General features: G+C 32.8%; 1 protein-coding gene across 1 annotated transcript in view; it reads right to left on the minus strand.

Moving 5' to 3' along the window:
• LOC118735605 (protein madd-4) overlaps positions 1 to 23,111 on the minus strand; it is a gene marked incomplete in the record, with an annotated part of 164,615 nt that overhangs the window by 128,209 nt on the left and 13,295 nt on the right. Inside the window, 1 exon segment of the mRNA XM_036465453.1 lies at positions 10,743 to 10,815. Coding sequence (XP_036321346.1) covers positions 10,743 to 10,793 — 51 coding nt within the window.

A 23,111-nucleotide genomic window follows, 5' to 3' on the forward strand; every position in this document is an offset into this window, starting at 1 on the left:
TTGTGTTGTGTTGTGTTGTGTTGTGTTGTGTTGTGTTGTGTTGTGTTGTGTTGTGTTGTGTTGTGTTGTGTTGTGTTGTGTTGTGTTGTGTTGTGTTGTGTTGTGTTGTGTTGTGTTGTGTTGTGTTATATACTGTTATGTTGTTCAACGCATTGCTCAATTCACGTCAACTAACTGAACTAAGCTCAACTCGACTCAGCTCAGCACACCTCAACTCGCCTTAATTTTAGAGGTTGAATTTTAACAGCTGGGCGAACACTAGTACGTTTTAAAACTGTCTGAAAAAAGTATACTTACCGATAAGCATTGTACTGATTTTTAACACTAAACGCATGCTTTTTAAATATTTGCATATCACTTTGTAACTAATTTATCATCAAAGCTAACTTTAAAGCTTATTCCACCTTCTTCATGCCTTTTTTCATGGTTTCAAGTCATGGTTTTTCTTAGTACGCAGGCTTTTTGTTTAACGACTTTCCATATATGCCATTTAAACACTTTTGGAGAAATAAGCTATTTAAATAAAAAATCCTTTTTCACCTAATATTACGTTCAAATTGGCCCCGTTTAACTTGTTAAATGAAAAAGAGCTTTTTGGAAAACACAATCGTTCAAATTGAACATTTGGAGTTAACTTTGACGGTTGTTTAATTACCAATATAAATTCGAAAAAAAAAATATTCAAAATCAAGTTTTTGGGTTTCAATTTGCTTTGTGCGAATGTCTGCTTCATGATAATAACGCATACGGATTACTTAGAGACTTCAAAATGTTTAGTTCGTATGCACTATTTATCTCTGCGTACGATGAGACCTCATGGAAAATAATTAATTACCGCCTCGGCTTCTGTTTTGGCGGGAAGACATGCATACAATTTTGATATTTTTTGATAATTTTAATTTTTAATATTTTTCAGAAATAATTTTTTTGAACGTTGGCGTGTCAAACGAAAGCTTTTGGTGCTTTCTGATTGGCCGGAGCAGAAAGCTTTCTGATACAACTCTGCGCTGAATTCGTTTTCAAACGAGTTAAATGATTTAACTGGTTCAATTTTCCAACAACAATTGCATGCGATTTAACTTGTTTATGAACATGGTTTGTTCATTTAACTGGTTTAAGCCCATTTAACATGTTTAGCTCGTCAATTTGAACGTAGTATAAGAGTGACATTCTGGAAATATTTCACTTTTTATTTTCTAAGAGCCTTATTTCACGAAAATACAAAAACAAGTACATCATTGAAACTCCTTAAGCTTGATTCCCTTTTTGTAAAAGCCACACTTGGACAGATGGGTTTTGAGATTAAATCTCTTTTCTACACATAGTCAAAGCTGAATCGTATTGCACGAAAAAGGATATCAAACAACCGTGGGCAACCTATGTAGGAAAATACATACATACAGAAAAAAGTAACAAAAACTCAAAGAAGGCAAATACATAGATAAGAAAGTAGTGAAGGAATAAAAGCAAAAAGTTAACCTACAGTCAGTCGGTTAGACAAGAAAAGTGAAATGAACTGGTCAGGTGCTAAAACAAAAAAACAAAAATCAAAAACATAAAAAATAAAAAAAAGGGGAATAAAAGAAATGGTAGATTTACAACAATTTATTGATTTCAATAAAATATTCTGCGGTGAATCAATTGAATTCAAATCTTCGGAAATACACGTAATCAGCAGCAGAGTAAAAAGATGAAAAAAAAATAAATAAATTTGGGTCAAAATGGTTGAAATCACTGAAGCATGGTGGTTACATAAAAGTTGCAAAAGGTGTTGAAAGCTTTGGTAATTGTCAATCTTGATTTGGTTGGCATGACAGCGTACATTTAGCATAGGGTTGCCAGATTCTGAAACGGAGAAAGAAGTACATTTCTATTTTCGATAGAAAAAAAGCAGTACAAATATAAGAAAGGAGTTAATTTTTTTAATTTTTTTTGTGCAATTTACAAATTACCAAAAAGTAAATATATGTATAATCCCATATTTTTTTTTTTTTAATATTCGTTATATTTTTCCAGCTAAATTTTTTTTTGTTATTTTTATATAAAAATATCGTCTAAGACTTAACCAACACCGTGAAAATCACAGTTTCAAACTTTATACAAAATTTAGGAAAAGTCAACAAATTTGCATCAAAACATAAATTTTTTATTCTAAATTTTTAGAAAATTTTTGGGTATCCACTTTCATAGCCCATGCAATTTCAGTCTAATGAAGTGCAAGTTTCAAACGGCTAAAAAATCGTGTTGAATTTTGAGAATTTTGACTTTTTCGGGTTTTTTAATATAGCAAGCGTAAATTACGAAAACTTGCGTGGATATTTAGAAATTTTGTTGCTGATGGTCTCCCGCGTTTTATTTCATAAGAAATTCATACTTATGTGAAAAAAGTGCAAAAATCCGTCACCAAAAAAAATCTTAAAAATCGGCGCGAATAAAAAGTTGAAATTTTGATGAAAATTTGTTGAATTTTCCTAAATTTTGTATAAAGTTTGAAACTGTGATTTACACGGTTTTGGTTAAAGCTTAGACGATATATATAATTTTATATAAGAATAACAAAAAAAAATTAGCTCGAAAAACATTACGAACATTTGAAGGAAATCGACAAGTGGTCATTTCTTTGAGTCACTGTATATAATAAAGTAACCGACGAAGATTTGCGTGCCGCTTGCGCCTTTCTCTCAAAGTGTTAACCGCTGGTAAAAAATAATAAAGGTGAAAATTTCAAATTTAGTTAATAAAATTTAAGTAAACACTATGGAAAATTAACAGTAAACTAATTTTTGCGCAAAATCTATAAAGAACAATATTATTTTTTAAAAACCTGTGCAACTTTTATTATTTTACACCCTGTATATGTTAAAAAATTAATACATTATTAAAAAAGAAGTACATTTCCAGATTTTTTTTTTTTTTTTGAGTAAGTACATTGCAATAAAAATGAGTACGTTTACTCCCAAAATCAATACGTCTGGCAGCCCTATTTTAGCACCATCAAGGGGTTGTCAAAGCTTTTTTGTTGTTGTCATCAATCCGTTTTGTTTAACAGCTTTAGAGTTAAGGCTTTGAAGTGGCCTCGCCTAAAGGTAATTGTAATTGAAATTAATTTTGCATATAGCAGTTGGCTTTGTGAAACAGGCACTAGTGGGCAAAAAAGTTGTTTGTTTTTGTTGTTAATTTAAAAACCGTTTCAGTTATTTGTTTTTTTTTTTTTTGTTTTGTTGGTGATCATTCGGCGAAAAATTTTGGGTTTTTCGTGGAAGAGAAAGCAAAATTTTAAAAGTGATTAAAAAGCTACCAAAAGCTGTAAAGAGCACAGCCGACATTCCTTTTGTGAGATTTACATTTACTCATAGTTTGGCAGAGATATCGGAGGTGGAACTTGAAATTCGTGAATTTCATTTGAGATAGCAAGAAACTCGGCAAAAAAAAGAACTAAGGCATTCACAGTGGACAACACGCTAAAAAAAACTAAATTGCAAAACAAAACTTCGAATCATTAATAACACTGGTCTACAAGGGTTTTGCGAATAAGACGGGACCTGGTGTTTCCGAACGGATTTTTCGTGCTGAACACGAATCTGGGGTCCAAAACTTCCCATCACGTCACGTTTTCGAGAAAAAAGGGGTTGAAACCCCTAAAAACAGCGTTTTTGGACATTGTAGAGCTGAACCCTGACGTGCTACAAACTTTGTATATGTCAGAAATTAAAGGCTAAATCGTGCCCTTTCGAATGAGCCCTATGCCGAATTAATCGCATGCACCCTTAGATCAGGGGGTGTATTTGTGTCTAGGAGTCCAGGGAAAATTGATCGCAGAAAGAATTTCATCTTAAACGACCATATAAATTTCTTAAATTTTTAAAATCTAACTGCAGATTCGTAATCAGCGACTTTTAATATAGTTAAAACCTTGGCATTATTAATTTTCTATGATCGTTTAAGATTAAATTCTTTCTGTGATCAATTTTTCCTGCACCCCTAAACACAAATACACCCCCTGCTTTAAGGGTGCACGCGATCAATTCGGCATAGGGCTCATTCGAAAGGGCACGGTTTAGCCTTTAATTTCTGATATATGCAAAATTTGTACCACGTCAGGGTTCAGCTCTATAATTTTTCGAAAATGGCCAAAAACGCTGTTTTTAGGGGTTTCAACCCCTTTTTTCTCGAAAACGTGACGTGATGGGACATTTTTGACCCCGGATTCGTGTTCAGCACGTTCAGAAACACCAGGTCCCGTCTTATTCGCAGAAAAAAAGTTGAAATTTGTAGACCAGTGTAATTAGAATAAATATGTATAATCATTATTTTGTATTAATCATAGCCGAATAAGAGTCTGCCGACGTTGCTTTAATTAAAAGTAATATTTGTCAAAACAATCTGACTGATTACTGATTGGCGTCAATCGCCACGCACGAAATAGTTAAATAGTACAAAACTTTTTAAGTACTACTTGAATTAATTGTTCGTGGCTATTACCTTTTCTGTATTGCTTTCACCACTCACAACGGATTAAGTGCGCAATAGTGCGGTCAGAAAAAAATGCTCGAATTAATTACAGCAAATGGATTTGCTTCGTTATCCTGACACCAAAAGCCAAATGATTAATTTTTCCTTTTAATTTTCAAATAAAAATCACCGACACTGGTCAATTGCGAAATATAAAATGAATAAAAATGTACAAACATAAATAAAGAGCAAAAGTCAAAGCAAATAAATAATGAAAAAGGGAAATGTGAAATGTGAAAGCATTACATTTCGACGAATGTAATTTATGCCGTTATTTGCAAGAGCTAACATGAATAATGAAATGGCAATTGTGGTAAAGAGTGTTACATAGCGTATTAGAGTGACCAGATGTGAAAACTTTTGAGAAACTGAAAAAATACCAAACAACTGATTTTAGCGGGAAGGTAGTTATTATAGGAAGTGTTGATGCTGGTATTTAGTAAGAAAAAAGTTGAGTTTCCGTTTGTAATTTTACTACCATGCCGGCTTCTAAAAGAACTTTGGTTACTTTAATCTATGCCCCAAGGGACTTACTACTCAAACGACATGCTCCAGTGACACAGCCGCGTGATCACTGCTGATTTTTGTTCCATCCAAAGCGCTAACTTACCAATCTTTCAGTGGAATTTCTCACAAGCGAAGGAAGAACAAATACTTGCTTGGGTCGTTCCGTTTCAGCTGCGATGCCAAATTAATTTATCATTTCGAAAAATTATACAAATTGCCATGCAACAAAGATTGGGCAACAAAAGGTCAGCAATCGAAGAAGAAGAAAAGCCAGCACTCTGAATTAAAAGCCCAAACTTGAATGCAGCAAGCAAAGTCATAGTAATCTTTTCAATAGGAAAAGTCAATGTTAGGTTTGCAAGGTTTTGCGGAGAAGTTTCAATACGAAAATCACTTAAAAATAATTGCACAATTGGGTACGAGAGGCAAACTCATTAAGTATTTGCGTCTAAATAAAGAAAATAGCAAACAGTTTTACCCCAACAAATAATTAAACTCTGTTTCAAAGTAAACACTTGGTTAATTAATTGCAGCATTGACGATTATGCGCGACATTAATAAAATCACGGCAAACGCAATTGCAAGGAGGTGAAAAATTACTGGAAATCTAATATAAAAGTAGAGAGAGGTTTTGGGCAGAAACTTACTGCGTTAAAAATAAAACTTTGGGTGTAACGAAAAAAATGATCCATCAAAAGTCTCAGCTGATATGTAATACATATATGTAAGTACATATACAGTGGTATGGGGAAAAGGGCAAAGTGAAGTTCTATCTCTGCATACCGCCAGAACCAGAATTCGATTGGCGGTTCGAAGCATTTTCCCGTCTGCATCTGAATTCCAATATTTGGTAATTGAAGTGTCCACCTGATTCCAAAGGGAGCATTAGCCTTTGGAGCAGAGGTTTAATTGGACACCATTTGGACAAGAAAATAATTTCATCTACCTGACTTTGCAAGTGGTGCAATATTGAATCACACCAACACCTGCCATCTTCGCGAAAATCGCGTCACCCGATTTTCAAATAGCCGGGCTGCCATTTTGACCTTGGTCCTTTATAACTAAATCAAAAGTGGTTCAAAAATGCAGAAGCCTAATGAATAGCGTCTGCATGCGTCTAGCTCCATGTAGCTCACACGATTGAAAATGTCACAAGATGTTTTTCGAAATTATTTCAAATATCCGAAGAAAAGCGATAATAGACCCTCAGGAGAAATTATTGGACAGTATATCTAGTAGCGAAATTCATAGTCAAGATTAATTGGTTAGAACTGTGATATTTATGTACGGGAGTTATTCGTGAGATACATAAAATAAAGGTAACCATAATCATCTTCAAGAATCCCATTCTGCCTGCAAAAATATCGCGCACTCACTATGTATATTTTGGATAAAATTTGGAAGGATTTGACATCAGATGAGCTGTTATCCTTAGATTCCATTTCTGGCATACTTAAATTCATCAATTTGCCCACTATGCTATTTATATCGATAAGGATTAAGTCTGCACTGTCCTGTTACAATCAACAAGATGTCGTTTGTGGTTCATTCTTGCGACAAGGTGAGCAGTTGATGTATTTTGGAAGGAATTCCCATCATCTATTGACAAATTTTGTTTGAAGATAAACCGGTACCATCTTCAGAAATAAGGGAACTTCGCGAATCCGAGACCCGAACCAACTTGTTATCGATGTGCTATCTATGTAATTATAGAAGGGCAGTTTTAGAAAGAAGAAAAGGCGCACAAGACAAAGGATACTGATATTGATAACGATATCAAATGGCGTTGAAGATTAATAAATTAATCGAAAATCTATCACATAAATCGATAACTATATCGATAAATGCCTCAAGGAGGACATAGATATTGAAATCCATATAACATAACGATATCAGATAATGCGCTGAATAATTTATCCAAAAAGATACGTCTATAGCGAGATCTGCGGATATATCGAATGTATTCAATAAAAAATCGATAGTAAGTTCATCGCTAAATACATTATCTAATACATCAGCAAAAATATGAACATCGATAGCGAGATCTACAAGACAATTTCGACAACGGTAATATAAACACATGAAATATTAAATTAATGGCACCTATATTCTAGAATCTAGACAATCAATATGCCCGTGAGTACAAAGGTTGAAAAATCGGTAAAACAAATGGTATGTCAATCAAGATACATCGATAACGATATTGACAAATATATTCTTTAACGATAACAAAAACGTAAGACCTATTGTCAAAGAATTCAACAAAAAATGGCAGCTAGTATCGATAAATACCTCCATGATTGTACCGAAAAAGATACCAAAATCGGTACAAAATATCGGTAAGTATAAGGGCTAATACTTCTATTACTTTATCAACAAATATCCGTAAGTACAACAACTGAAAAAAACGATAGGTCACTTAATACATAGATTATGACATCAACCGGAATACTTCGATAACGATATATACAAATACGATAACGATATGTATACAACAATAATGATATTGACAAATATCTCGAAAAAAAATCCCGATAACAGTAACATAACCACGTGAAAATTTTAAAAAGAATACAGCAATTAACTTCTATCGACAAATACTTCGATAATGTTGTCGAAGATAAAAGATACTGATAATGAAATTGATACCATATAGCGGTACGATTGACAAATAATCCATCTATTATTTTATCAATAAATATATGGATAGAAATAACACTTAATTTATAAATTGTTATCGATGGGCATATCAGAAATGTATAGCTATTCAACAATTTTTAATGAGCTTGAGGCCGTTTTTAATGAAAAACTTATTGTGGAAAAGCAACAATAATGTGAAAAAATGGTAGAAGTGATAGCTATTTTGAAAATCACCACATTTCCTCATCAGACTAGGCTAAATATATGGAAACAAATTTAGTTGTGTGTTAATAGTCAGAGAAAATAAGGTTATCTTAAACCACAAAGTATTTTCTTTGGAGAACATACTGTAAAACTCATAAATGTATGGTTTCAAAGTTTTGTGTTTTTCTTCTAGTTTCTGCTATAACCACTCTCATATACTACCCAATCGCTATTTCCTTAAATTTATTGAACTTCATAAGTATCTCAAGATGCCTCATTATTTACTTATAAAACCATACGGCCGTCACATCACTCACATCCACTTAGAGAATGTAGAGGTCAATTAGGCACAACTCGACGTTAATGACCATAATTCACCACCACACATTGCATTCTTTGCCCAAGTATACATATATACGTACAGTGCTTATCATAAATATAATATACGACACCAACGTGCTGACAAGTTTTGACTCTTAATTTTTTTTATTGTTCTTATTATTATTTTTATACAAATATTGTTCATTCTGTAACAAAAAAAAAAAAAAAACGTATGAATCGAAGTATCAAGCTTTGCACAAAATTGAAAAAAAATAGTCAATAGCTTCATCTAAATTTCACACTTTTTATTGAGAAGCTTAAGAAAGTTCTTAGGTATGCAGTTTTATAGTCCATTCAATTCTAGCATAAAAAAATACAAATTCTAAATCATTTTTGGCATTTCTTTTTTATTGACGGTGTTGTGAATTTTCCTCCATATAAAAAAAATATCGTGAGCAAATCTCAGGAGTTGTTATGTTATTAGTGTCACTTCCTTCGCCCGCCAGAAAAAACGCTGAAGCATTCTTCCTGCATATATTTCAATCAATGCAGTTCCAGAAACAAGTAGTTACAATAAAAAATAAATCAAGTATTTGAACAATTTTAGCCTTAAAACACTTATTTTGGCGAAATTACTCATTTTTTCATTGTCACTCGAAAAAATCATAACTGTTTTTTGTTTTTGTGGTAAATTTTTCACAAAGAACTTTCTTATTAGAGGCAATGAAAGTAGGCATCAAATACAGCATAACTGTGAAGTTTCAATTCGATGAAATCGCATCATATAAATCAAAAAGTGAATTTTGAATTTTTTATTAGTTATGTATTAGTTTTTGCATTTCAACGATGATGCTTGTTACGTCTTTTTGTATTTCAGGTGACGATATACAACTACGGATATATGAGTACGAGTTGTTATTTTTACTTTTTTTTGGTATATCTTTTTTAAGTTTTCATTTAATTACAATCTCGCGATGGAAAATATTTTTCATTATCTAGCATAACTGTGCCACAACTCGTGCTCTTTCTTAAACTTCGTGCAGAAGAAAATGAATAACATTGTTATCAAAAGAATCACCAGAATTTAATGGGCTATAAAACTCAATATCCAAAAATTTGTTTTTTTTTTTGTAACTCTGAATAAAATCAGTGAAATTTTAATGAAACTTTGTTGATTTTTACACATTTCTTTATAGAGTAAACTACAGTTTTATTTAAAAAAATTATAAAAAGTAAAAAAGTAAGAGTCAAAGCTTGTCAATATGTGAGTGTCGTATAGTTAAGTAAAGCACTATACGTATATAAATTGTTCAAATTACCAACTTTGATTTGCTTTTGAATACCGATTTGTTGTTGGCTGCTGCATTTCTACTACTTTGGAATCGCAAATACATAAATTTATTCTGCTTTCATAGGAAATTGATGGATTTGATTTATTCAGCAAGCAGCAAGTTGCTACAAGCTGACCTTTTTCCCATTTTTTTCCATTTCTGCTCCCGTTTTAGCTTTATTGCCCGCCATGTTTGTTGATGTGGCTTTAGAAGGCACACAAATTGCGATTTGCTCTGCCGGCAGGCGGAACAAATTACTACTAAAGTGGTGAAAAAAAACCTGCCGAAGTGAGCAAAAGGCCAGCAACTATATACCTGCATACGTATGTATTTATGTATGTTTGTAGGTACATACAACCTCAACTTCACCTACAACCAGTAGAAGCACAAATATTTACATAGAGTTAGTAATAAAAAATGGAGTATCCACCCAGAACGAATGTTCTAGTTAATCGCAAGCTGTTGAAAGCTCGTAGACGGAATGCGGAAAAAATGACCAACCGTCAAGAGGAGGGGAAAGGAAAAGTACTAGGTAAATGCTACATAACGACTGTCGGCATAGCTATTGAATGTAAATGGAGTTGTAAACATTTGCTGCTGAAAATGCGCGAGCACATAAACTGACGGGCATACTTTTTATGCTTGGGAAAAATAGAAAGACGGATTAGCTTTTTTAAACCAAAGAAAACAGCTGTTGTGGGTGTCATTTGTTGCCGTATTGGTGCTCGTGGAATACAAAAACGAATACAAATACATACATACATAAGCTTGTAAACTTTAGCTGTTAGTTGTTGACAAACTATGTACATAGATTTGCACGGAAAAGCATTGCCACAAAATTAATGAGCGTTTTTTTTTTTATTACTTAGTCGTCGGTTCTAAATAATCTCACAGTTTTTAACAAATATTTGTCCTTTTTATGTTGTCGTCATTCATTTGATTTGATTTAAAATTTCTCGGCCACACCACTCTCATATTCGCCTAAGCTTCCTAAACTCACTGAATGGACAATAAAATTAATTGTGGTGCTAGAAAGTGTAGGAAACTGTACCAGATTTCTGAGCAATTTAACAAATTTTCCTTGCAATCCAACACCTTGTTGCATATTTTATTGGGAGCCGCGAAGTAAGTAAATGCTTTTGTGTTTCAAATGTGAAAAAGCGTAAAAATGTGTATACATACATACATACATATATTTAAATAATTTGTATAAAGGGAGACACTTACCAAGAGGATCACCCAGAAATGCATTTTGGTATCCATTATTTTTATCTGCATGATCGTAGAGTCATGGTTTGCTCTGAAAAAAATACAAATAAAATAAAGAAATTAATTTTAAAATTACATAACTGCATTTTGTATATACATAGTATGTTAGCTTCAAAATAGTTTTCTTGTTTTTTGATTTTTTTCATATACAAAATTAAAGTTAATTTTCTACTTTATTTAAGCAAAGTATTCAATTGTATTATTAATTAGTACCTTTTTTGGTTAAAATATTTTTTTATAAAAAATTTTTATATGCGAAGTATAAAAATATGCATTTCAGAAGAAAGGGGGTTTAATCACCTTTACAACGAAACCTAACTTTTTAAAAATTTATTTAAAAATTTCTTGAAATATTAGGCTTTTATTGTTTTGAACATCTGACTTTTGACCTCTTATAGCACTTGTAATATGAGTTCACACAAAAATGTTATGTACCGTTTAAATAAGAACAAAAGGCGGACTACGTCTATATTTTTTTTTACTTTTTTAGTTGTTTACATTCAATAATTAAAAATAATTTTTTACCGAAGGTCCAAACTGAGAAATCACGGTTTCAATTATGACTCAATCTCTTAAAAAAGTTGGTTTGTACAGTTTCACAATAAAAGAATAATTTGTTTTTAATTCTTGATAATTTCTTGATCACAATTAAAGATTATTTTATGATTTTTATTATTTATATAACTTAAAAGGCTATACAGACGCATACAACTAAAGCTTTGACCTGAAAATTTTAAGCCTTATTCCATTTAATAGGTTGTAGGTTTATTTTAACTTTCGTTAACCGAAAAAAAAACAAACGATCAAGATTCAGTAAATATAACAAATATAGAAAGGCTTTTGTGAAGCATTTACCATTAACTATTTTCAGTTTACGCACGGTTATGCTTTAGCAAAGAATTCAGTTACAAATGAATGAGCTATTATACAAATAAGAAATACTAAATAATTCAAGAATAACAGAAACAAATTCACATTTAAATTCTATTGCATTTTGAATGCAATCTATGTAATTTGTTGGCTTTCTTCTGGCTTCTTCTTGGCGAAAGTTCAAGTGCGTGTTGAGGCAGCCGGCCACAAAAACAAATTTGAAGAGAAAAAGCTAAATAAGAAATAACTATGGCAACAACAAATGCCATACAAAGTAGTGAATTGAAAATCTTAAGATTTTCAGCAAGTGTAGTTGATTTTTTAATTTTTTAGTATAACTTTACCTACGCTTGCCTCATTAAAAATGCAAAATTTCGAGCAAGAGAAGAGTGCAATGAAGTAAGTGCATTTTGCATTTCTGGAAGCTAGAAGGAGAAATATTTTAGCGAAAAGGTAAACTTCGTTCAGGTCATGACTCGCCACTCGGCGGTCAGCAGCCAGCAGTCAGCGGTTGTCGGTTAGTGTAAAGCTTTTGACTATGCAAAATTTTAAGTTTGCTTATTAAAAACTTCTAATTATTTTGAAATGCCATAAGATTTGTGGAAGGAAACTAGGTGAAACTTTTTCTTAACATTAGTTAAATAAGAGCATTTGGGGAAACTCAAATGTATGGACAAAGTCTAAATATAGTAAATTAATTGAGCAATGTACTACTTATTGCGTAGTTTTGTTACAATTTATTACATAGGGAAATTTTGCACCCGCTTCGCTGACTCGACTTTTAAAACAGGTGGCAACCTCCTTCGAAATATTTTCCTATTAAAACCCTATTAAATCCCTCTTGGCTGACGTCCATATTGTGATACATATTCCAATTATTAAATGCCTTTAATTCAAGAAAAATTTGATTTTTTAAATAGGTGGCAACTCTCCTACATGTAGTTTAGAACTAAAACCCTTATCAGGAACCTTTCGATTGATACTCATATTGTAGTAATTCATTTAAATTAAATTAATTTAATTTTTAAACGGGTGGCAACGCTTGAAAAATACTTCAGTAATATTTTAAATGTTCACTCTGAAGGTTTCTTAGCTATCTTTCATTTGATACCCAAATATAAATATTTCAGATAGCTTGCTATTAATTAATTTAAATTTGGCTTTTCGAACAAGTGGCAAGCCTTTCCAAAATATTTTCTTCTTTAATATAATTTTCAAATAAATAATTCCCTTAATTCAAGTCGAATTTGATTATTTAAACAGAAGGCAGCCCTCTTCCGTGAGTATGGAATTGATTTTATATGCATTCATATATATATACATATATACCAAGTTCCTGTACTCCATCAAAAATATTTTCTGAGATATGATATGCAGTATGAAAATTCCTTTGATGGGAGGTGCCACGTCCCCTCGCATAATCGAGATCAAATCTATCCTATATTTTTAGTTGGGCTAAATGGCACCAGTGTACAAAATTTAATGGGAATCGGTTGTGTAGTTAAAGCGTGAAAGCGTAACAAATAAACAAACTCCCTTTCGGATTTATAATATTATAAAACGGGTCATTTATATTTTATATTGTAATTGTATCTGAAATTTTTCAAAATTTCTTTATATAATTCTTTTCTCATGGAGAAAATTTTAAATTTTTAATGTAAATCTTAACCAAAGATACTAAAAAAAAGATATAAAATATTCATACCAACATATCAGCAGTAAGATCAATTATTTTGTACATACACACAGAGAAAAAAGCACCTAATAAAATGGAACAAAACTAATAAGATATCTCTGCGGTTTTTTGTTAAGAAGATATTCCTCATGCTTCCAGAGGGCAAATCCTTTTAACAAAACCAAAAAGAAATCTTTTGGTTTCTATAAGGTTGTCTAATTAAATTTTTTAAAATAGAAATTAAAAAAGGTTCACGCCGACCCGTCTTCGAACCCGTGACCTTCTGAATGGCAATTTATAGCTCTACCTACCCGGCTACGGTGGTCATCTAGCCGATGGTGTTCTATTGATTGATATGAATCTAATATAAATAAATTCAAGAAGTCATCACATGAAAGTAAGAAGAAAACTTTTCAATAAATTCAAGAATACATCACATACAATTAAGAAGTAATTTTCATGAAGCACTATTACATTGGCTTGTTAAAATTTCCCGTAAGCATTAGCAGCGAGAACGTAAACACAAAATTGAGATAAAAAAAAAAATAAAAATAAATCAATATACATACATACATATATGTATATAAAATAAAAAATAATAATAGTAAAAAGAATAAAAAATAAAAAAAATAAAAAAATAAGAAACTAGGTTCGTTCCACAGTATTTGCACCCACGTCCAAAAAGTCGGCAGTCGTAGTCGCACCCGTTAGGCTACAGCATCTATTGAGAAAACATGGAAAAATACAACCTTCAATTCATTGTCAATTTTATTACAAATAAAATCAAGAAGAATTTACACATGAAATTAAAAAGAAATCTCTATGGAATTTTCTTGGTTTTTTTCGTCTAATTTACCCCTTAGCCCAGAAACGTTTCATAAAGACAATCCTCTTGCTTATATGTGTCATAAATTTCTTTGTGCATAAGTTCATTTTCAATGAAATATTTAAAAGTTTTATTCCGTCAAACCTTGTGAAATATTTATTGAGTTTTCTTCAGTGCTTTTACTCGTTTGCGGACTTTTGTACAATATATTACACAAATTTGAGGTAGCCCTAATAGCTACCCAAAACAATTTTTGAATATTTTTTTTTTTTTACTTTTGGTATTATGAGGCTCTATGAACCTTGTAATTAAGAGGAAAAATGTTTATATTCATCAGGGACGGATTTGACCGGAAAGCGTTAAACAGGAATAAGCCAGGGAAACTTCGTAAAACTCAAAACAGGAATAAGCCAGGAAAACTTCGTAAAACTCAAAACTTTTTTTTTATTTAGAGGTTGAGATGTGCATGAAATGAACAATGCCAGTTTGCTCGATAACAAAAAAATCCAGTTTATTCGATATTCGAAAATAGTACAGTCATTCTGGCTCTATATGTAGCTGCACTTGGAAAAAATTCCACATAGGATAAAAATCATACTACGCTGTTCACAAAACTATTTCAATCAAAATTGGATAATGTTGTATCTCTAAATTTGACAGGCAATATCTTAAATCAATTAAAAACTATCGTAAAATATCGCATCGCTTCTATTAACACTGACGCAGAAATCGACAAATGTAGAAATATGCAAGAAGTGGTAGAAATTTGTTGAAACATTACTCCAACAAGGACTACTGCATGGTAGTTCGGTGTTTTTGTACCGACTACTTATTTCGAAAAACCCGGTTTTTGGACCGGTTGCCAAATTTGATAAAAGCCGAGTAATGAATAATGCCCATTTCTTTTATTATAGATATTTCAAAAATTAAGTCGCTTTTTTTTTACCGTTTACCAATTTCGAAAAACCCGAAATTTTAGTACCGGTTACCAACTTCTTAAAAAGCGGATTGATAACCCATCCTAAAAACCCGGATTTTGGGAGATTCGTAGCCGGTACAAACAAACCGATTTAATTTTTTTAATCGCCGCGAAGTAATCCTTGTAGGAGTAAAGTTTCAACAAATTAGTTACTACCACTTTTTTGCACTTTTATACATTTGTCCATTTGTGCGTCAGTGCTAGTGCCATTGAAGCGGTATTTCCTAATAATTTTTAATTAATTAAAAATACTTCCTGCCCCACTGTGAGATGAAACATTTTCTTATTTTGAATAAAATAGTTTTCTGAGTTTCCAGTGTGGAATTTTTGCCACCCTAAGTGTTATATTGACTGTAAAAAACTCAAGATCTCAAAATAACTGCCTATAGATATCTGAAGAAACCGGTGGAAAACTGTTTGGAAAAGCCGAGTAAATCACCCTAATGTGTGGTGACACATCTGATATGTATAGTATTTTGTGCACCTTCCTACCAGTAAACTTTCTACTTGTTTACTTGCACTCGTCAATGCGGTGGCGCACAAATTGCTACCCTCAACTAAATCGCCTCTTAATCACCATTTAATTTGTCTAACTTTACGTGGCTTTAATGTTATTTTTTTGTCAGTTAATTTGTGGCTATCAAAGACATGTCAAACCACGACGAGACAAGTTAAGCTTAGTTAGCAGTGAGCACTTGTAGGCAGATTAATCGCCGATACACACACACACACACACACAGATAAAGTAAGCACAACTTTAGGGAAGTAAATAAAAGTACTAATATGTAGGCATCTACGTGTAATATTTGCTGATGTATCAAATTTCCCCGTTGATTTCGACACTCTCTCTCTCTCTCTTCTACTCACTTCATGGGTGTTCAAATCCCTGCAAGTGTCAATGTAATTAAATGTTCAAATAAAATCCGATTGCTCCGACTAATTGGCACATTGCCTGTGCAGAGCAAAATGATCACGTGTCAGACAAGTTACAAATTGGCAAATAAATAAAAAATAAAATAGAGAAAAGAAATTGAAAACATTAACAAAGCCATAAAGCGTAGATGTATAGGTAAATAAATACATATACATATGTTTGTATGTATGTACATAAATCTTCTAGCAACGCGCTTAAGTACATTTTTGATTTACATAGTTGACTAAGTCAGCCGGTGTGCCTAAGGTGATCTGTGGACTCATTGCTCTTTATAAGACATACATAATTAAAACAACTGACGCGTTAAATGTACGTATGCGGCAGAGTGGGTCTAGAGTGGCGCTGCATGACTTGCACCATAAAGTGTAGCACGAGAATCATTTCACACGCATGCACTCAGTGCAAAAGTGCGTAGGCAACAAACAAGCAAAATAGTGATTGTAAATGTTATATCTCCCTAAAGGCCTATGGCGACACACATATGTACCTACATACATACATATGTATAGCGTATGTATAAAGATATAAATTGTTACTCATACGCACTGACGCCAGCAGAACAAATAAAAGCAAGGTACGTATAACTTTGTGCCACAAGAAATATAGTGATCTAGCAACTGTTAGAAATTAGAAAAACCGAAGCAGCGAAAACAAGAAAATTAATTAGGGAAAGAGGCAAGAAAAGATGTGAGAAAAGATGCGAGCAATGAAGGAGAGGTGTGAATCGGAGAAAGTTTTGCAACCTGTCTGCCAAATCAAATTCAAATTTTATACAATTTATACACATGTGCCACTTTCTGTGATTCCGTAAAGTTTCCCTCAACTATACCACAACCCGGAAGTTTTTTTTTTTGCACACAAACCAGAAATGGGAAAACAATTCTACATGAAATACGGACACCGATTGACATTGCATTGTGTTGAAAACAAAAGTAAAATAATAGAAGCAAAACTTTGTGTGGAATATCACTTAACACTAGGGTGGCTCTAGAATGCATTGTACACTGAGGGAAATAATGCATAGTAAAAATGAATACTTTATATTTGATTATCGTTTAAAAATGTTCGTATTTAAAAATAATATTTTCATACAAAATTTATTACGCACGTATTTGACCGTTCACATCTGAGTATGTATATGTTAGTGCACCCCAAGCATGCAGGGCGCCGCTCTGATAGCGGTGACATCACACACATACATACATAGTACATACATGTTTATCCGTACAAAGCGCGTGCTGTGGTGTTGATGGATATTCAACATTTGAAAGCAAATCTATATGCCTGGGTGTACCTGAGTGCGCAAAGATGCTTGCCACAAATTGTTGATATCCGGAGATGGTCGGGTTCGAATTCCACTGCAGGCAACATGCAAATTAAATTTTTTTTTAGTTTTTGTCTTGATTATTAACTTCACGGATGCTTTTTCAGTACGAACGCGGTCATTTTAATATGCGCGTAATTGAATTGAATATTTACCAATATACAGTACTTTCGCTGACGTTTATAGTAAGATCAATTACGTTTCTATTTGATTTTAATATTTTTTTCCCTCAGTGTAGGATTTTTTTCGTGCCAAAAAGAAAGTAAACATGTTTTTTTTTTATTCTCAAAAATTTTAATATTTACACGTGCCACCGAGCACCTCAATTTTTCCGTGTAAAATGCAAATGTAAAATTTTCATTTTACAAAATCGAGTTCATTAAAAAAATTAACAATTAACTATGTGCTAGAATTTAAAAAGGACTCTCTCCCCAAAGTTACCCTTCTGTGAAATTAATATTAATTAAAATTTCGAAAATAAAAAAAAAACGTATGCACATATTTACTTTTTCTGGTATTAGAACCAATTATGGGGGTATCTTGCTTTTTTCTACGAAACAAATTTTGGTCCACCATACTCAACACTCAGGCAAAAAAAAAAATAAAAAATCCATTGAATAATAATAGAACGATTTAATCGGCAGGTCAGTGGACACTAATAGAAAGTGTGGAAGGATTTCATTTAAACATGTGCTGCTGGAGAGTGCGGACCGCTCGCATAAAAAGTGCTGGATAAATGCCCTAAGTATCGTCATTACCAGCGAGATGGATGCAGCCTAGTCCATCTGCTGTTGGTAGCAATTCCAATGTCAGCGGAAAGCAAATTCGCAAAGATATATTGGGCACAATGGGATAGTTTGTAGCGGAGCGGTAGTAAATTCTGTTTTTCAAAAATCTTTCAATTAAAATTATTTCGTGTCGTGTAAATTCTGGATTCCAAAATTCTGTAAAAACAAAATGATGTACGTAAGCATAAAATTATGGAAAGTAAAATTATGGATTCAAAACTATTTGTGACCAAAATTACGATTTTTTTTTAAATACCGAAAATAAAGCGATCTTATTCTGTTTTTAAATAAAAAATAATAAGCAAAAGAAGTTAGTGTGCAATCAAATGTTTAGCAATGCTTTTTAGAAAAGATATAAATAGGACTTAATTACAGTTTTTATTTTCATTATTCTCTTAACTTTTCTATTTGCTTTTACAGCTATTATTTTTTGGGGTATTTTTGGCCATTTTGAATTTTCGCGAGTTGAGCTTTCGCATAAACAAACTCGCCTTTCAAATTATTGATGCGTTTACACAACCCCAAAATTTCGCAATGCAGTGTTCTGAAAACAGAATTTTGAACCGTAGACATTTTCTACCCAAACCACCGGCAAAAGTCCGGCCATGTGACACAACGCGCCTTAAGAGAGAAGCAGGAAGGAAAGTACAATAAGGCGACAGGGTTTCCTGGAAGGCGATTATTGTATTGCTTCGACACGTGAAAAAATAAATCGCAACGGATTTTGCTTCCTTTGAACCTACTCTTGTAAACTCGTGCGCATCCTCATTTCCCAAAGTACCACTGTGTACAGGGACTCAGTAAAGATTTAGTAAATACTAACGCAGAGTTATAAGGGATCTTCCTATAGGCATATACGGTTAGTGTTTATCGACTCAATGGCATCGATAGCAGCTTGCCAGCTTCGTAACTCAGCCTAAACCCCGCGGCGCAGTAATCTGCTAGATTAGAAGCCTTTCTTAAAAACAGTTTCTGAGAGAAGATGGCAGATTCTGTTGCATTCTGTCCATTTCATAGTGCATTTGGAAGTTGTGGACAAAGAAAACTTCGGTGATCAGCTAATGGCAACTTCTGTACTGTTCTTAACATCCATATCTATCCAGGATGGAAGCACGTAGATGAAAGTAATTTTTGGGCTATTAATAAGTGTTTTAAATGTTAGACTCTGATTCTATGGAGAAAATCCTATTCGAATTAATTTTTGAACGCTGTGTGTGTGATGATTTTGAAGTTCTTTCACATTTTATCTAAATTAAATAATATAAATTATTGTACAATATCGGCAAGCGATTATATTTAGAGTTGTTAGAACAAATATTTATAATGTCCTCAACTAATTAAATTCAATAAAACTACTGTCTACTGTCTGCAAGCGTTCACCAATTTAAAACGACTAAATGCTACAATATTTTAACAATAAATGCCATATGAGTACATAAATTATTGTTTACGATAAAACCTGTCTGAGTTGCATTGTTGACACACATCTGCATGCCAGCTTACGTAGACGACTTCTACACACATATGTATGTATGTATGTATGTCGAAAAATCTAATGTTTATTTATGCACATAAGAAATTCCAAATTAAATAAATATGTATGTATGGAAAATTCGTAGAATTCTGTAGCAAGTAGACTACGAGTAAATAAGCAATCATAAACTAACAAAAATGTTCAACTTGCATTTAACAAATGCGCTTCAATTAAAAGTGAGCATTTTAGGGAATGCTGTTAAAATTCTGTGTTCAAATTCAAACGAAAATACGTACACCAGAAATCTACCAGAGCAAATTGGCAGTCCCATCGGAATAGATATCTGTATGTTAAATGAGAAAATTTAAATAAAAGTGAGGAAATTTCAAAATGACAGACATAAGTGTGGGTAGTTGAGGAAAATGAATGAAAATACTGCATGCATTCCTATGTATGTATGTATGTGTCTAAAACACATACATAAATGCTGTGTTTGTTTGTTTAAAGACACACTTATGTACATATGTATATAATTACAGAGTATGTCTGTGAGTTTGTTTATCCCACTGTTGTGGTTACTCTTATTGACTCCACTACACATAAACCTATATGTATGTGTTTACTGTTGTTGGTTTGCTTTACATGCCTTTCTATAATCAGGAGAATTAGCAAAGGAAGAAAAGATGTACATATGTGCAAATCTACATTAGGGCTGCAATGAAATAGTAAAAGTTGGCAGCTCATTTCGACGCCAACTTAGCTCATGGTTGTATTTTGGAAGCTTACGAAGCAGGAGAGAAAAGGGAAGAAAATAAAGATATTTGACTAAATAGAACTAAATTTTGTAAACAACATATTTTGTACAAACATATTAAAGTAAAATTTGTGAAAACCTGAGTTTTTTAAAAATTCTGTATGAAAATTTTATATGAGCTTACTCAATGATATATCGTACGGGATACTTGTAAGAAAAATTTTTACTAAGTTTAAACAGAAGATTTTTTGCATTTTTTAAAGATCGATATATTGGATTTGGACATAAATATACTGGAAAATAAAAATTCAAAATTTGTGAAAAACTGAAAGTAAAATTTTTAGGATATACTTTTTGTTGCAAATCGCCGCAAGTTTCTCAAATAGGGAAATCGAATTTTGCTAAGGGAGCTACATACGTATATATGGCGAGACAAACGCAATATGTCCTGATTGATACTTGGATGGGCTGTCCGCTAACCCAACCAAAACTGGTGTTAGGCTCTTCACTGGAAGGGAGAAGGTTAGACGGCCCTTAAAAGACTCACTGTTAAGATTTCTTAGGAAGTATAGCATTTAGGTATGTTCCTAAATAGCTCCTCTAAGGGAGCTTTACCTATTAACTGCTCTGGTAGCATTGCCAAACCTATCGTCGCCCAATTTCTTAATCCGCGGAGAGGCCCTTAAGGCCACATTTTTGTTTAAAAGAAATATACGCCGCCGTGATATAGTATGGAGTGAGCTAGAGCCAGAAATAAAGACTTTAATCCCTTTTCAATGCCACCAGGATAGTACGCCGCGGTTGCCTTTACTGAGGAGATACTAGCACAATGTTGAGTACCCTGAGGCTAACCCCAATATTGAACCTGGGCATATCTTTACTGCAGCTTACGAGCTTTTGTTGGATAACCCCAGATTGTCACTGAAACAGTTTAGCTAAAAAAAAGCGACTAATATGAAATAAAGTTATAGTTTAAAAAACTAAAACCTCGCTATTATATTTCCATTCGTATTGTCATAAAGTATGTAGCTTGGGAATAGAAATCGCTGCATCTTTTAGGCGCATTAATATTACATAGTTACATCGCGAGCTAATAAAAGGGAGGTGAAAAGACTATCTTCTTTCAGCCTAATTATCTATGTAATACACCCTAATGTGTGCATTGATAAACGGCAATAGACATACGTAAATATGTATGTATGTATGCACACACATGCATTTGCTGTCTGGTATGATTGAAAGACAAACAGTTGCTTGTGACTTCGGGTTGGTGTCGGCGTGTCATTGTCGTTTGCTATTGTTGATGCACAAGTTACTTTGTTATTCTTTTCATGTTTTGTGCTGAGTGGTATTACGGTGTGACCGGGTGCAAATACCAAGAAAACAAGTAAGCATATGGGCATGAGGATAATTTGTGTTAAAACATTTCCGAATGCATTGCTGCTTGGAAATGAAATGTTAAGGTAAGCCAGTAAGGCAACTCGAATTAAAAATTAAAAACGTCAAACAGCTACAAAATGGAGCAACAAGAAAACGCAATTCACTAATGCAGTCCTTTATTGTTATTATTGTAATAGCGGATGCCGAAAATATGTATGCATGTGTTTTTGCCTCGTGGTGCATAGTGAAGAGACGACATACATATGTAAGTATTGGAATTATTATTACAACAATGCAATGCAATTGCAGTGGCTTAAAAGTTCAACGCTCTGTGCAACAAACAACCAACGCTACAGAGTGGGAAAATATTGTGATAGAAATCTCCTACGTAATTATGTATGTAATAGAATTTTTGTAGAAACATTACGAACTCGGAAGAGCTGAAATGTTATTTTTGGAGCTGGCTCAACACTTTTCGAACCAAGAACCAATAAGCGAAAGATTGAAATTTAATAAGGGCACATTTAATTTTACATTTGGTATGCTATTTTATGTTTAAGTTCAATTAAGTTAAGTTAAGATGTTACACTATGTTATGTTGCTTTAAGTTAAGTTAAGTTAAGTTATGTTAGGTTACGTTAATTAAAGTAAAGTAAAGTAAAGTAAGTAAAGTAAAGTAAGTAATGTAAAGTATAGTTAAGTTAAGGTAAGTTAAGCCGAGTAGAGTATCTAATGTGAAGAAAATAAAGTAGAATAAAGTAAAACAAAGTAAAGTAAATTAAAGTTGAGTAAAGTTAAGTAAAAATAAATAAAAAGTGTATTAACTAAATGAATAACCAATTATAGATGTAGCAGCCAGGGCCTTCAGCTGCTTAAGTGATGGAGGAATTTTGTATATTTGGAACGGCACCAAGTTAAATAATAAGGTATGTATTGAACATTTTAACAATTTTTAAATTGTGTCAAATTCTGTGTGATTGGGATTGGAAATTAAAGTAGAGTAAAGTAAAGTAAAAAAAAATTAAGTTATGTTAAGTTTAGTAAAGTAAAGTAAAAGCCTGATTATGGCAACTTAACTTAACTTAACGGAATGTTGCACTTAGAGAATCAAAATGAAGTAGATTTCGACGTGGCATTAAGTTACGTTAAGTTTCGGCTGTTCAATTATAAGCAACATCCATTTAACAGAATTTTTAAGTGAGATACGTAAGTTACGTTAAGTTGCCATAATCAGACCATAAGATGCGGCCGTTGTGGCGTAGTGGTTAGCAGTGCGCGCTACCATTCCACAGAGCCTGGATTCAAGGCCGGTTCAACCCACAA

The sequence above is a fragment of the Rhagoletis pomonella genome, unplaced genomic scaffold, assembly GCF_013731165.1.
Source record: "Rhagoletis pomonella isolate Grant_MI unplaced genomic scaffold, Rhpom_1.0 Rhpom_scaffold_00003, whole genome shotgun sequence".
Lineage (NCBI taxonomy): Eukaryota > Metazoa > Arthropoda > Insecta > Diptera > Tephritidae > Rhagoletis > Rhagoletis pomonella.